Genomic DNA, 12,868 nt, shown 5'->3' with positions numbered 1-12,868 from the left:
CGTCACTGGGGTTTTACAGAGGTGCACCACCCTATGGGGAGAAGTTCTCAGACTCTTAGGAGGAGTGTCCACATTACTGTACTCTTTTAAGGAGCTTAGCATACTTCCCCATCTTTGGGTACAGCTGGCCAGTACTTTGGGGGAACAAGCCATGACTCCATCTACACTCATTGAGGGTCCAGGGCTCCCACAAGAACTAGCCAATGACCAGACCTTGTGCTTCAATGAAGGCAGCAACTGCAAATCTGCCTGACCCTTACACAGATCATATAAAGCATGGGGAAGTTCCTTACTTCATAGATTCTAAGGCCAGAAGGGATTATTATGATCATCTAGTCTGGTCTCCTGTACAACATAGGCGATAGAATTCCCCCTAAATAATACCTAGAGCAGGTCTTTTAGAAAAACATCCAATCTTGATTTTAAAATGGTCAGTGATGGAGAATCCACCATGACCCCGATGGATTGTTTCCATGGTTAATTACTTTCACAGTTAAAAATGTACACCTTTTTGCCAGTCTGAATTTGTCTAGCTTCAGGTTCCAGCCACTGTCTCTCATTATACCTTTTCCTGCTAGATGGAAGAGGCCATTATTAAATAGTTTTCCCCACGTAGGCACTTACAGACTGTAATCAAAACCCCTTAACCTTCTCCTTTTTACACTAAATAGACTGAGGTTTTTGAGGCTATCACTGCAAGGCAGGTTTTCTAATCCTTTAATCATTCTCATGGCTCTTTTCTGAACCCTCTCCAATTTATCAATATCATTCTTGAATTGTGGGTACCAGACCGGGACACAGTATTAGAGCAGTGGTCACACCAGTGCCAAATACAGAGGTAAAATAACTTCTACTAGAGATTCCCTGTTTATGCATCCCAGGATCGCATTGTCTCTTCCAGTAACAGTCTCACTGGGTGCTCATGTTCAGCTAATTATCTACCCCTCAAATGTTTTTCAGAGTCACTGCTTCCCATGATACAGTCCCCCATCCTGTGAGTATGGCCTACATTTTTTGTTCCTAAATTTAGCCATATTTAAAAACTCATATTATTTGCTTGCACGCAGTTTACCGCGTGATCCAGATCACTCTGAATAAATGACCTGTCCTGTTCATTTACCATTCCCCCAATTTTTGTGTCATCTGCAAACTTTATCTGTGATTTTATATTTTCTTTCAGATCACTGATAAAATTGTTAAATAATGTATGGCTAAGAACTGGTCCTTTGGGAACCCACTGGAAACACATCCACTTGAGGCTGATTCCCAGTTCTTAATCCATTTGTGTGTGCCATGTTCATTTTACATCATTGTAGTTTTTAATCAAATTGTCATGCGGTACCAATTCATTACCTTGCAGATGTCTTAAGTATATTATATCAACACTATTACTTTTACAACCAAACTTGTAATCTCATGAAAAAAAGATATCAAATTAATTTGACAGGATTTATTTTCCATAAACTTATGTTGTTTTGCATTAATTATGTTATTTTCCTTTAGTTCTTTATTAATCGAGTCTTGTAACAGCCTCTCCATTATCTTGCTTGTGATCCAAGACAGGCTGGCAGGCCTATATTTAGCTGGCTCATTCCATTTTCCCTTTTTAAAAAATTAGCACAACATTAGCTTTCTTGCAGTCTTCTGGAACTTCTCCAGTGCATCAAGAATTATTGGAAATGAGCATTAATGGTCCAGCAAGCTCCTCATCCAACTCTTTTGAAACTCTTGGATGCAGGTTACCTAGACATCCTAATTTAAAAATGTCTGTCTTTTGTAGCTGATGTTTAACATCCTCCCAAGATGCCAGTGGAATGGAAAGTATGTTATCACCATCTGAGGAGACTGTCATCTGTCTTTCCCCAAATACAGAACAGAAATATTTATTGAGCACTTCTGCCTGTTCTGCATTATTACTGATAATTCTAGCATTTCCATCTAGTAATTGACCAATAACATTGTCAGAATTCTTTATGTTCCTAATATATTTTTTAATCTTCTCTTTATTATCCTTCTTTATTCACGACTATTATTTGGTGGCTGAATAAGGCTGAGGCAGATCTAGTGTTAAATAAGATGAAAAGACTAAAGCACAACTTAGTTCTAGTGCCTGTGTGTCCTCCAACAGGTTTGTCTTACAGATCTACAGTCTAACGTGTGTGGGGGAGAGACGGAGTACATTACACTGTAGCAAAATGGGCTTCCGAAACCCCCTCTACATTTACCGGGGAAGTAAACACTTGTAAGGAAGAATCCCCTAGCTGTGTTTTAGAGGATGTGGAATGCCCTAGTTGGGGGGGAATCTAGAAGAGCGAGGAAAAAATTACGTTTTCCCTGCTCTGGTTGACAGGTACAGAGGCTGCTGTTGTGAAAATCTGCAGGAGGAAAATGTAAATGTCTAATTGAAACACAAAGCAAAATTCTCCAACACCCTTACTCCCTCTCCCCCAACAACAAAAATAGAGAAAATAATGGGAAAACATAGTGAAATAGAGAAAACATAGTGTATAATTTTGTTTTTCAAAGCCTCCTTCCCTTTTTCTGAATTCCAGTTTTCTGTAAATGTCTAGATTTTTGTGTGTGTGGAGACTGCTAATTAGTCTCATGGTGCTTCTGAGTGGGGCTTTAATCCTGCACCCGCCAGAAGGGGCTGGGAGGATTGGGGCTGGGAAGTTGTTTGCAGGCAGATAACCAGTGAGATGTGGATGGGCAAGAGAGAGCAACAGGGAATGCTTTGCAGTTTGAAGTAGCAGTGGACAGAGAAGTTAGGCAGTGAACAGACAGGAAAGTAGGACTTCTATTAAGGCAAAATCTCCTGTGGTTTTTGCCTCTCTTAGATCCATGTAAGTGCTTAAAGTGGTATTGGATGGGAGCGGGAAGGAATATTTTCAGGGGTGTAACTCAAGAGCTTCTGTTGAACAACTGAAATCTTATATGCTGCACAAGACAGAGGGCCTTGACCATAGTAGTGACATGTTCATTAACAGCCTTCTTTCTTCCTTTCTCTTAGGTGCAAGTGGGAAATACACCTCAGGACCAAAGAATTGTGGGATACATTTCTTGCACTCATTTGCAAGCTCTGGCAGGTATTGTCTGGATTTCCTTTTCTGAGTGTTGTTCTCATTGTGTTTCTAGTTCTGTGCCAGAAGTTTCTCTAATCAAGTGCAAGAGCAGCACATCTTTCCCCATTCTGCATTTGTAACAATGTCATGCAGGTAGCAAGGGAATGGAAAGAGAGAATAAGATATCTGTAAAAGCCACACATCATAGATTCTTCAGCCACTTCTTGAAACACAAACAAAGTTGCACACCAGTAAAGATTTTAGTGATGGTATGTTGGGACCTGAACCTGTGCAGCGCTGAGTACCCGCTACATTCTGTTGGTTTAAAAATCAAGGGCGCTCAGCACCGTGCAGGATCAGGCCGATAAGTATCAAAGTAACTCCCAGGCATTAGGTACAATGGAGAAATAAACCATTTCTTTTCTGAAGCACCCGTTGGTGATCCAAAACTGTCACTATTTTTATATATTATGCTGCAACTCACACTGCTGCACCAAGAAGAAGAATAAAATAAAGTTGTTGATGACAGTACCATAATTGGTCAGGAATTTTCCATCAAAATGTTTGAGACAGAAAATACAATTTTCGCAAAATTGCAACATTCTCATGGGAAAATGGAAATTATTTCAGTTTTCTGTTGGGAAAATCTAAAGAAAGTATTTAGTTAGGGTCAGATTAACCCAAATCAAAACACATTTCTGATCAGGCAGACACATTAATGTTCCTGGCCTGTAGAGGACAATAGCAGCATGAAGACAACAGACCCCTATGGGAAACTGGGGGCATGAGACTCCTGAATTCAGCAGCTCAGGGAGGACACAGATTACTGTCAAACCAAGTCTACACAAAATGTTTTGATTCCCAAATGAAATTTTTTCTGAATTCTCCAGTCTATGAAAAATTTTGAATTTCTCATCCCAAAACTTGGGGATAAAAACAAAAACTTTGAAACACCAAGTTTCTGACCTGCTTCTATAAAGATATTTCCCAGAATCCAAAGGAACAGTGTTTTCTGAGACTCATTCTAATGCACCAGAAAATCATCATCATAAAAGTTTATAAATAGAATAACTTCCTACACCCTGAAAAACCATGCTAAGTGAAGCCGATCCATCGTCACACAGAGAAGTTCAAGTAGAAATCAAAAAGTTGGAAGAAGCCCAGATTCTCTGCCTGATTTTTGCTTGCCATCTCCAACATAAATTGTTAATAAGTTTATGCTCTGTTTAGAAAATATTACTGGTCCTATTTTAAAAACATTTTCCATTTCTTCAGCTACTACCATATATAGTGCTTGCTATGTTATATGCATTGTTTCATGAAATACTTTCCAACATCATGTAAAACAGACTATATAAAATACAATAAAAAGCCCAGCAGTGGCTCGGAGACTACGAATTGTATATGTTTTTGAACTCTTTTAAAAAAAGAATGGGGAAGATGTTATTTATCAGTAGATTTCTCAGCTCTTCTTAGTGTATGTATATCATTGTGGATCCCACTGTAGGTACATATGCCCCTTATGTACATGAGACCAAAGTCTTGAATAGCAGTATGTGTTGGGGCTGTGCATGTGCCCTGCGTCTCCTTAAGCTCTTTCTGTACAGCGAGACAGAACCTGGTAGCGGTCTGACGAACTAACCTTTACCACCCACTGAGTCTTTCTGAAATTATTTGAAACGTTCAGAACTTTTCTGATCCATTGATAAAGAACCACCACAAACAAAATCAAGCCATCTGGTAGAGCCGGGTAAAATTCTCTGACTTTTTTTTTTTCTTCAAACAATGCAGATTTGGATGACCAGATTATTTAAAGAATTTGTGAATATTGGCTAATTGTTTCAGTTGAAAAACCATTTACAATGTTTGACATTTTCAAAATAAAATGTTCCAACTTCAATTCAAAATGACATTTAATTTCAAAATTACCTTTTATTTTTTAATTAGAGGTAGAAAAGCTTGAAATTTAAATAAAACATTGTTTTGGATTGAAAGAATTTTTTTCCAGATGTTTTTGGACTTATCAGCTAACCAAAAAATGTCTACCATCTGGACTGAATGTTGAATGTAGACTGACTTGTATGCCCCCAGTCGGTACAGAGCACCTGAACATGGCAGATTTGACACCTGCGGACTTTAAGCCCTGCTCTTCTTGCAAAGGATTAATTCCCCTGTAAAATGGATACAACAGATGCCTCTTCTGTTTAGGAGAGACCCATATACTGGAGAGGTGCTTGGTATGCTAGTCATTCTCATTGAGCATGCACAGTTGAAGTTTCATCTACTAAAGCAATCTCTGAAGATTTGGGAGGAGACGGCAAAACTCAGATACCAGATAAACAGACCCTCTTGAGTGCCCCAATGAACAAACATGCCACACCTCAGACAGCATAGAAAAGAAAATGCCCAGAAAAGACCCAGTGCTCATACTGATACCAGCACTGATGCAGAAACCAATCCCTCTGGTATGAAGAGAGGCTATCCTGAGCACAGGAGCAGAGACTCCAGGTGAACTCAATGTCTTTCTACGGGGACAGACCACACACTTTCTGGGAAGAAAATCACTAAGCCCCTCATGGCATAAAATCCAGTGGTAAAGAGCAGCCTACCAGAACAGCACAGAGTGAAAGCTCCCCAGCACAGACCATGGTACTGGCAACACATCCTTTGATGTCAACAGCTGAACCAAGGCCACCTGAGATGCTCCTGAAAAAACTGAAAGTGGCTTTGGTGCTGGACACCTTCCAATGTCAGTGTAGACCTTGGTACAGAGAGCACCATATGCCTTAGTGTTGTCCATAGAGGAGATGTACTCCTTTTCACTACCAGAGCACACATTGTCACTTTCCTCAAAGTGGAGAACCCTCTCCAGTTAGATCCATGGAGATATCCTAGAAAAGGCAGCTGGCTCTTGTTACAGGGCTCAGCCATTGTCACATCAGGAATGGTACGGTATCAGATAAGCCATACATATCCATTCAACATACCACTGTTTCCCTGTTGGGCTTACTGGGATCCACGCTCATATTCTTCTGCAAGCCAATCTCTGTTGCATTTGAGGAAGAAGAAAAGATTACACTCCCTGGTGGCATCCCTGGCCAGACCATTGACAACAGGGAGCGAGTACCACCACAAGGAACCAGACCTCAGTCCAGAGTATCATCATCGTCCTACTTCACCACCTAATGACCTTTCTTCATCTTCTGATGAAGCTGTGCCATCACCGCAGGTACTGGCACTGTGCTTTGTCATTTCAAGAACTTGTCGTGACAATTGCACAAACCCTAGAAATAGAGACAATGATGATGCAAGAAAAGTCTTATGAGGTATTTGAAATATTGACAACTTCTGGCCTGGCCAGAATTGTCCTCTCTATAAATGAAGGGTTTCTCAATCCTGCTAAGGCTCTTGGGCAAATACGTGCCATGATACCACCCATAGTGAAAAGAGTGGGCGACGGGGTGGATCACTTGATGGTTACCTGTTATGTTCATTCCCTCTGGGGCACCTGACATTGGCCACTGTCAGAAGATAGGATACTGGGCTAGATGGACCTTTGGTCTGACCCAGTATGGCCATTCTTATGAGTGGAACAGAGGTGCCAAGTCCCTTTAAAAAGGGTTTGAGTGCATGACTGACTTTCAGAAGCAGCCTTATCCCATTGGGCACGGTCTGTCATAACATTGGATAGTTGGGTGCTAGAGATCATCACCAATAGCTACCCTCTTCAGTTCTACTCTTCCACCCTATTCACCCACCCACCTTTCTCATCCTTGTTCGGGAACTCTCCTTGCAAAAGTCTGTTACAGGCAGAAGTCGCCTGGTTGTTTCATCAAGGAGCCATAGAGGAAGTACCACTAGAATTCAGGGGAGGAAGCTTCTACTCCTGGTAATTCCTTATCCTAAAGAAGAAATGACATCTTTGTCCTATTCTGGACCTGAGGAGACTGAACAAATACATGTGCAAACTCAGCTTCAGTTACACAGTTATGCTTGGTTTTCTCACAGCTGACAGAGTCAAGATTCCTCAAGGGCCTCCTGTGTACCTATCCAACTATGAGAGACCTGACTCCGATGTAGGATCTCAACATTGTCCTCAAGAAACTCAGGGAGGTTCTGTTCAAGCCACTTTTAGGTTGTTCAAAATATCACCTTACCCTCAGGATGGACTTTCTATTTGCTATCACCTTAGTATGGAAAGTCAGCAAACTCCAAGCCTTTACAGACAGACATTCTTTCATAGGGACAAGGTGGTACTGAGACCACACCATAAGTTCATCTCTAAAGTGGTCTTGGAGTTTCACCTAAAACAGTCCATCAACCTGCCAGTCATCTTCCTGAAAATTCACTTGATGCTGGAAGAGAAGAAGCTACATAAGTTGGACGTTTCAAGAGTCATGCTCTTACCTTACCAAGACCAAGTCCTTAGAATCCAGTTAATGTAATAAATGAAACAGTCGTTGAATAAATGATTTTGATAAAGAACAGTTGCTTACCCTACAGTAAGAGTGGTTCTTTGAACATAAGAACAGCCATACTGGGTCTATCTAGCCCAGTATCCTGTCTTCCCACAGTGGCCAATGCCAGGTGCCCCAGAGGGAGTGAACAGAAAAGATAATCATGAAGTGATCCATCTCCTGTCACCAATTTCTAGCTTCTGGCAAACAGCGGCTAGAGACACCATCCCTGTCCATCCTGGCTACTAGCCATTGGTGGACCTAAATGTTGAGATGTTGTAGTTAGCCTATACAGCTACAGCGAGACCTATGTTGTCTCCCCATCTCTTGGTAGCCATGTCAGTCTCATCCAAAGGCCAGGCCTCTTGTGACAGAGAATCTGAGTGGATCATGCAGTGTAATTCCACCTGCTGCCAGACAGTTGCTCACTCTAAACGTCAAGGCATACTCCCCGGGGGCACAGGCAGCGCCTTCCGCCTGCTTTAGACACATGATCTGCAACATGGAGCAACTCACTGACCTTTTTGCCCTTGACATGGCAGCTAGAGCTGATGCTGAGTTTGAGAGAGCCGTTCTGCAATTGTTATTTGACTGATGCAGCTGAAACACCTCTTTCCCACCATCTAGTGAGATCCAAACTGACACATACTTGAAGAAAAAAAATAAGTTACTGTGGTTCTTCAAGGTGCTGTAGTCAGTGTGGATCCAGTGGCCTGCCCTCTGTCCCTGCTTTTCATAGTTCTTGGCTAGTGCAGACTTTGAATTATGAGGAAACAGAGAGTTGCAGCCACTCCACCCTTTGTGCCTTCATACAAGAGCACAAGGAGGTAAAGGGTATATGAATGGCCCCAATGAACACTGTGGTTCAGAATAATTCAGTCTTGCGCCCATGAGGAGCACTGACCCCTACAGCTGGTTTCACGCTGCCTACAACATCTCAGAGAATCAGTTACTGAAGGGTAAGTCAGTGTTCCTTAGCAAAATAAGTTATTTGTTCAAAGGTGGTTTCATTTATTACACTAACTGGATTCTAAGGATTTGATTTGTAAAAGTTCATAATATATTTTGCAATATCAGCAATTCAGGTTTGGAAAATAAGCTGTGAGAATTAGCTGCCCTATCTCTAAAACCAAAAATGTCCTGTTCAGGTTAGAATTTATAGTAGTTGCAATAATAAAATAAAGGACAATCCTGCAAACCCTTACTCAACACATAGGATCAGACCCCAAGTTAGCAGGAGCTGTGTGTGCCCACAATGAGCTGTATTTTACTTAATGTGGCTATAATTGTGCTTGAAGTAGATGGGAAGAACACTGCATCCCTTTTGGGCTGCACTAAGACTACTGCAGATATGGCCTTATGCAAAACATAGATTTATTATAAATGGATGGAACCTTGAACCTATGCTCCAGGTCAGAGCATGTTCACATTAACCTAGTCAAGGACAAGTAGCACACATTTTGTTTGGTCAGTGTTTCAGCAACAGTGAGACAGTCTGGAACAGAAGTGGCAATCACTATAGTAAATTGAAGAGACTGAATAGCTTTAAAAAGAGACATGACTTTTCAGCTCCATTTTAATAATGTAAGATTCTTCTTCAGTTTTCTATTTTTATCTCTGTATTCTGGTAACATTTTGCTCTGAGCATTCATTTTCTGGAGCCTAGGGTTGCAGTTGTTCTGAGTCCTGATTTAGATTCTTAGCTTCCATTTAGCTCTGGTCCCTTTTTACCACCCAATAACCCATTCTCTCAGCTAGGTTTTGACACCAGTACTGTCAGATTCCATAAAAGATTAGAGGACAAACAAACAGAATGGGGGAAAAACATGTTCACTTCTCAGAGTCCGAGCTTCTCCCTTTAAAAATAAGAAGTACCCTTCGTAGTTCTACTTTCGTATGTTTGCTTCATATTTTCAGGCTTATCTGTCAAGCTATATCAAAGACAACAGAATTACATTTAAGAGCCTACATGTCCTTCAGTTAGTCATATTAGTTTATGTAATGAAATGGAAAACAAACTCCTAACAGTTTGGCACAGCTGTTTTCTGTTAAGTGTATTAATGGCTTGATTCAAAACATTTCACCTTTTTAAAAAAGAGTAATGATAGAAAAAGAATAGGTGTGGCATCTATTAAAAATACAAACATTTTAAAAGGTTACCATTTAATTCAAATAATAAGATACTGCTCAGGGTAATTTGGACCCCCTTCTAGGATATATAAACTTGCACACAACAGCTTTGATGTTTGGGTAAGATGTAAAATGGAGGGATCTGAGCCCTTATGGCTATTAAAGATACCATAGCACTTACTGCAAGAGATGTCCTGGCCAAATTCTGTTATAAGCAGTTATATATCTTTTTATACCTAAAATTCACCCTTTTCATTAAAATGGAACTGGATATAGATTTTTTTTTTTTAATTTACTGTCCTGGACCTGTTTTGTAGTGTTTCTGTTATTAAATTGCTGCTTAGAATCATTCCAGAAGTAGCTGCATTTCAGTGGTAGATGGAGTGTTCCTTTAATGAGGCTTGAACTTCTTACCTACCTACCTCACAGGGGGATTATGAAGCTTGATTGGTTCTTTCATGCCTGCAAAATGTTCTGCTATCCACTGATAAAAACTGCTTTAAAAGTGCCAGGTATTATTGTTTGGAAGGTGGGGTAATCATCTTCTGGCTTGGCTGAAGTCAGAGACCTTATTGCAAATGTAAGGATCATTTTTTTTTCAGTGAAGTACAACTAACACTTCAGTTGTTAATGGTCCCGGAGGAGTTTGCATGTCACTATGCATGTGGACAAGTGGATCTCCAAATTATATTATTAATTTGTTTGAAGATGCTTCCTGTTTACAAGGTAACAATAGTCCTGAATGAACTCTGAGGTTGACATGTTGACAGCAAAACAAATCAACCAAAAAAACCATTTAAATCTTCAAGGATGCAGGCTGAGGAGTTTTAGCACAGGATATGGTCGTTACCCAGTGAACAGACAGTACTCCAAAACTATTATTATTGAATTACAATTTGTAAGTAAATATTCATATTTTAAATGAAAGAAAAATACAAATATCAAGATAAGCGAAGTTGGTAAGGGATAAGTTTTATTAAAAACAAAAAAATTAAAATCCACATTTCACTTTTCTTTCGTTCCCCACTTGTCACCAGGCTTCACCAACTCCCATGTTTTTACCACCTTATTTCCTTCTTAAAAACAGCATAGTTTCTCCCTACAGATAACCAAGGCCCTCCTCCCTAGCTTTATATTAATCAATGGGAGCTTTGCCAGTGACTTCACTGGGGCCAGGAACTCACCCATTGCTTTTCAAAAATGAATGGAAAGGAGAAGCTGTGAAACACAAACAAGCCATTCATTCTGGGCAAAAGGGACTGGCTGACCTGGAGGAAATGGAAGAGAGAACCCAGAGGGTTTTTAAAAAATTTCTCTTTCTGTGGTTTTCGTTGCTCTTTGGTATTTCCCACCATGTTCTTCCTTGAAAATGGTGGAGTTGAAGGGATTAGGAAGCATCTTTCTTGGTGGCAAGAGCTTGAAAATGTTGAATGCAGGAACCAGTTAAAACAGAGGATTTTGTCTTTTTCTAAATCAGTTGTAGAGACATAACTGTAGAGCAATTAGTGCAAATCTCTGTACTCTGGTTAAGTACTGATGTTAGCCAATCAGAACACAGAGAGTCTGAGTCTGAACAGTTACTGAGAATTGCATGCCTGGGGGCAAAGAAATTACAGTTTTTAGTTACAGTCCAGCAACCCTATTCTAAGATTTGCTGGGACAATTTCGTTTAGTGAACAGTAAGTGAGTGGTTTGTGGAATGACTACTTGGCTGGGTACTCTGTATTCTGGCAGGACTTCTCCACTCTTAGTTGTCATTAGTTTTGCATCAGAAGCTATTGATTGCTCAGGTCTGGTAGGACTGGGCACCACCAATAGTCCCCCTGCTGCTAGATACACAGTGTAGAGTAGCTGTCGTGCAGCTTTGGACTTCCTGCATTCCTGAAGAAATTCTTGGTGGGGCTGGCCTCTGGGGATCAGTTAACCTTAATCTCTCAGATGTGGGGAATGGGGCTTCTTCAAGGAGTGTCCCTATGAGTGTGCCACTTTAGGTGCGCTAGCAACCCCTGCACCTTTGATCAGAGATTTCTCATAGCAGTGTCTGTCTGGCCCGTGCATGCGTGTTAGTCAGTCTTAAGTGCCATTGTTATATATCACTGCATGGGTGAACTGCCCTCAGTTCTGCTGGAGCTCTGGCAGTTGTCCTATTGAGATTTCCACAATCAATTTCTCGGTCTTACTGATATTAGTCGCAGTGGTAGTTTTCCATAATTAGTAAATACTTTTGATATAGATTTTTTCTTTAAAAAAATATTTTCTTTTTTCTATATGGTATTTAGATATTTGATAGTTACTACTACTTACTGGGAGGTAATGCCCCGTTCTCCTGGCTTCAAGCACTGTCTGTTGTGCTGGGAGGTGATCCCGGTCAGCAGTGGGCACTCCTGCTGTATCCATTTCCTCAGGGAATTGCACATTGCTCAAAAGTGCAACTTTTGTCTGGCACGGAAATCAAGACTCAGAAAAAAAGAGAGAGGAAGTTTCATCTCCTTATGATGGAGACCTCTCTACATCCAGCCTCTGACCCAGGCCAAGGAACAATCCCCTTCCCCTGTATGTTGGTCCCCAAGCAAGTCTGCTGCCTCGGAACCCCACACTTCCAAGGCATCTAAGAAGATGACACAGGACTCCTCTCATAAGCCTTTGAAAGAACATGCCCCTGGCTTGCCAGGTAGAGAACCTACCTCTAAAAAGCAGAGGTCATTGGTTTTTTCAGCTACCACGGCACCACTAGCTCTTCAGTCAGGTACTGCTGAGGCTCACAGTTCCTCAGAACCCACGGCACAGCTAGACTGCAAGGCAGCAAAGCCACAGGCCCAGAGAGACCATCAGTACCATTATCAGACTGAGACAGCAAGAAGAGCTTTTCCTGTGCTTCCTCTGACCATGCTTCCCTTGGAGCTCACGAGATCTTCAGTACCATCAACAACTGCTCTTCCCTCCGAGAGCCCAAAGCCTGGGTACCTTTAGTGTCCTTGGTCACAACTACCTCAGCAGAGACTTCAGCCTCAGGAGTTCTGTTTTCCCTGGGACCTGGCTGTATCTGAGATGCCCGGCTCTCTGCTCCTCGGCTCCAATGTGCTGTCAGTACGGAGAACAGCCAGATTGCCTGAACTTCGCCCGATACCAGCTGTTTCACCTCACATCTCTCCAGGCACGCCACCATTCCAGAGTGAACTTGAGGAAGAGGATTCTGATGAAGCCCTTGCCTCGTTCTCT

At 41.4% G+C, this 12,868-nt stretch overlaps 1 protein-coding gene across 1 annotated transcript in view; it reads left to right on the top strand.

Annotated features, from left to right (window-relative positions):
- The window catches only part of SMPD3 (sphingomyelin phosphodiesterase 3), a 248,842-nt gene that overhangs the window by 202,719 nt on the left and 33,255 nt on the right, over positions 1–12,868 (top strand). The window contains exon 4 of the mRNA XM_074968581.1: positions 3,011–3,086. Coding sequence (XP_074824682.1) covers positions 3,011–3,086 — 76 coding nt within the window. The remainder of the gene's footprint in view (positions 1–3,010; positions 3,087–12,868) is intronic.

This window comes from Natator depressus, chromosome 12, assembly GCF_965152275.1.
Source record: "Natator depressus isolate rNatDep1 chromosome 12, rNatDep2.hap1, whole genome shotgun sequence".
NCBI lineage: Eukaryota > Metazoa > Chordata > Testudines > Cheloniidae > Natator > Natator depressus.
This window is presented reverse-complemented; position numbering and strand designations above follow the sequence as displayed.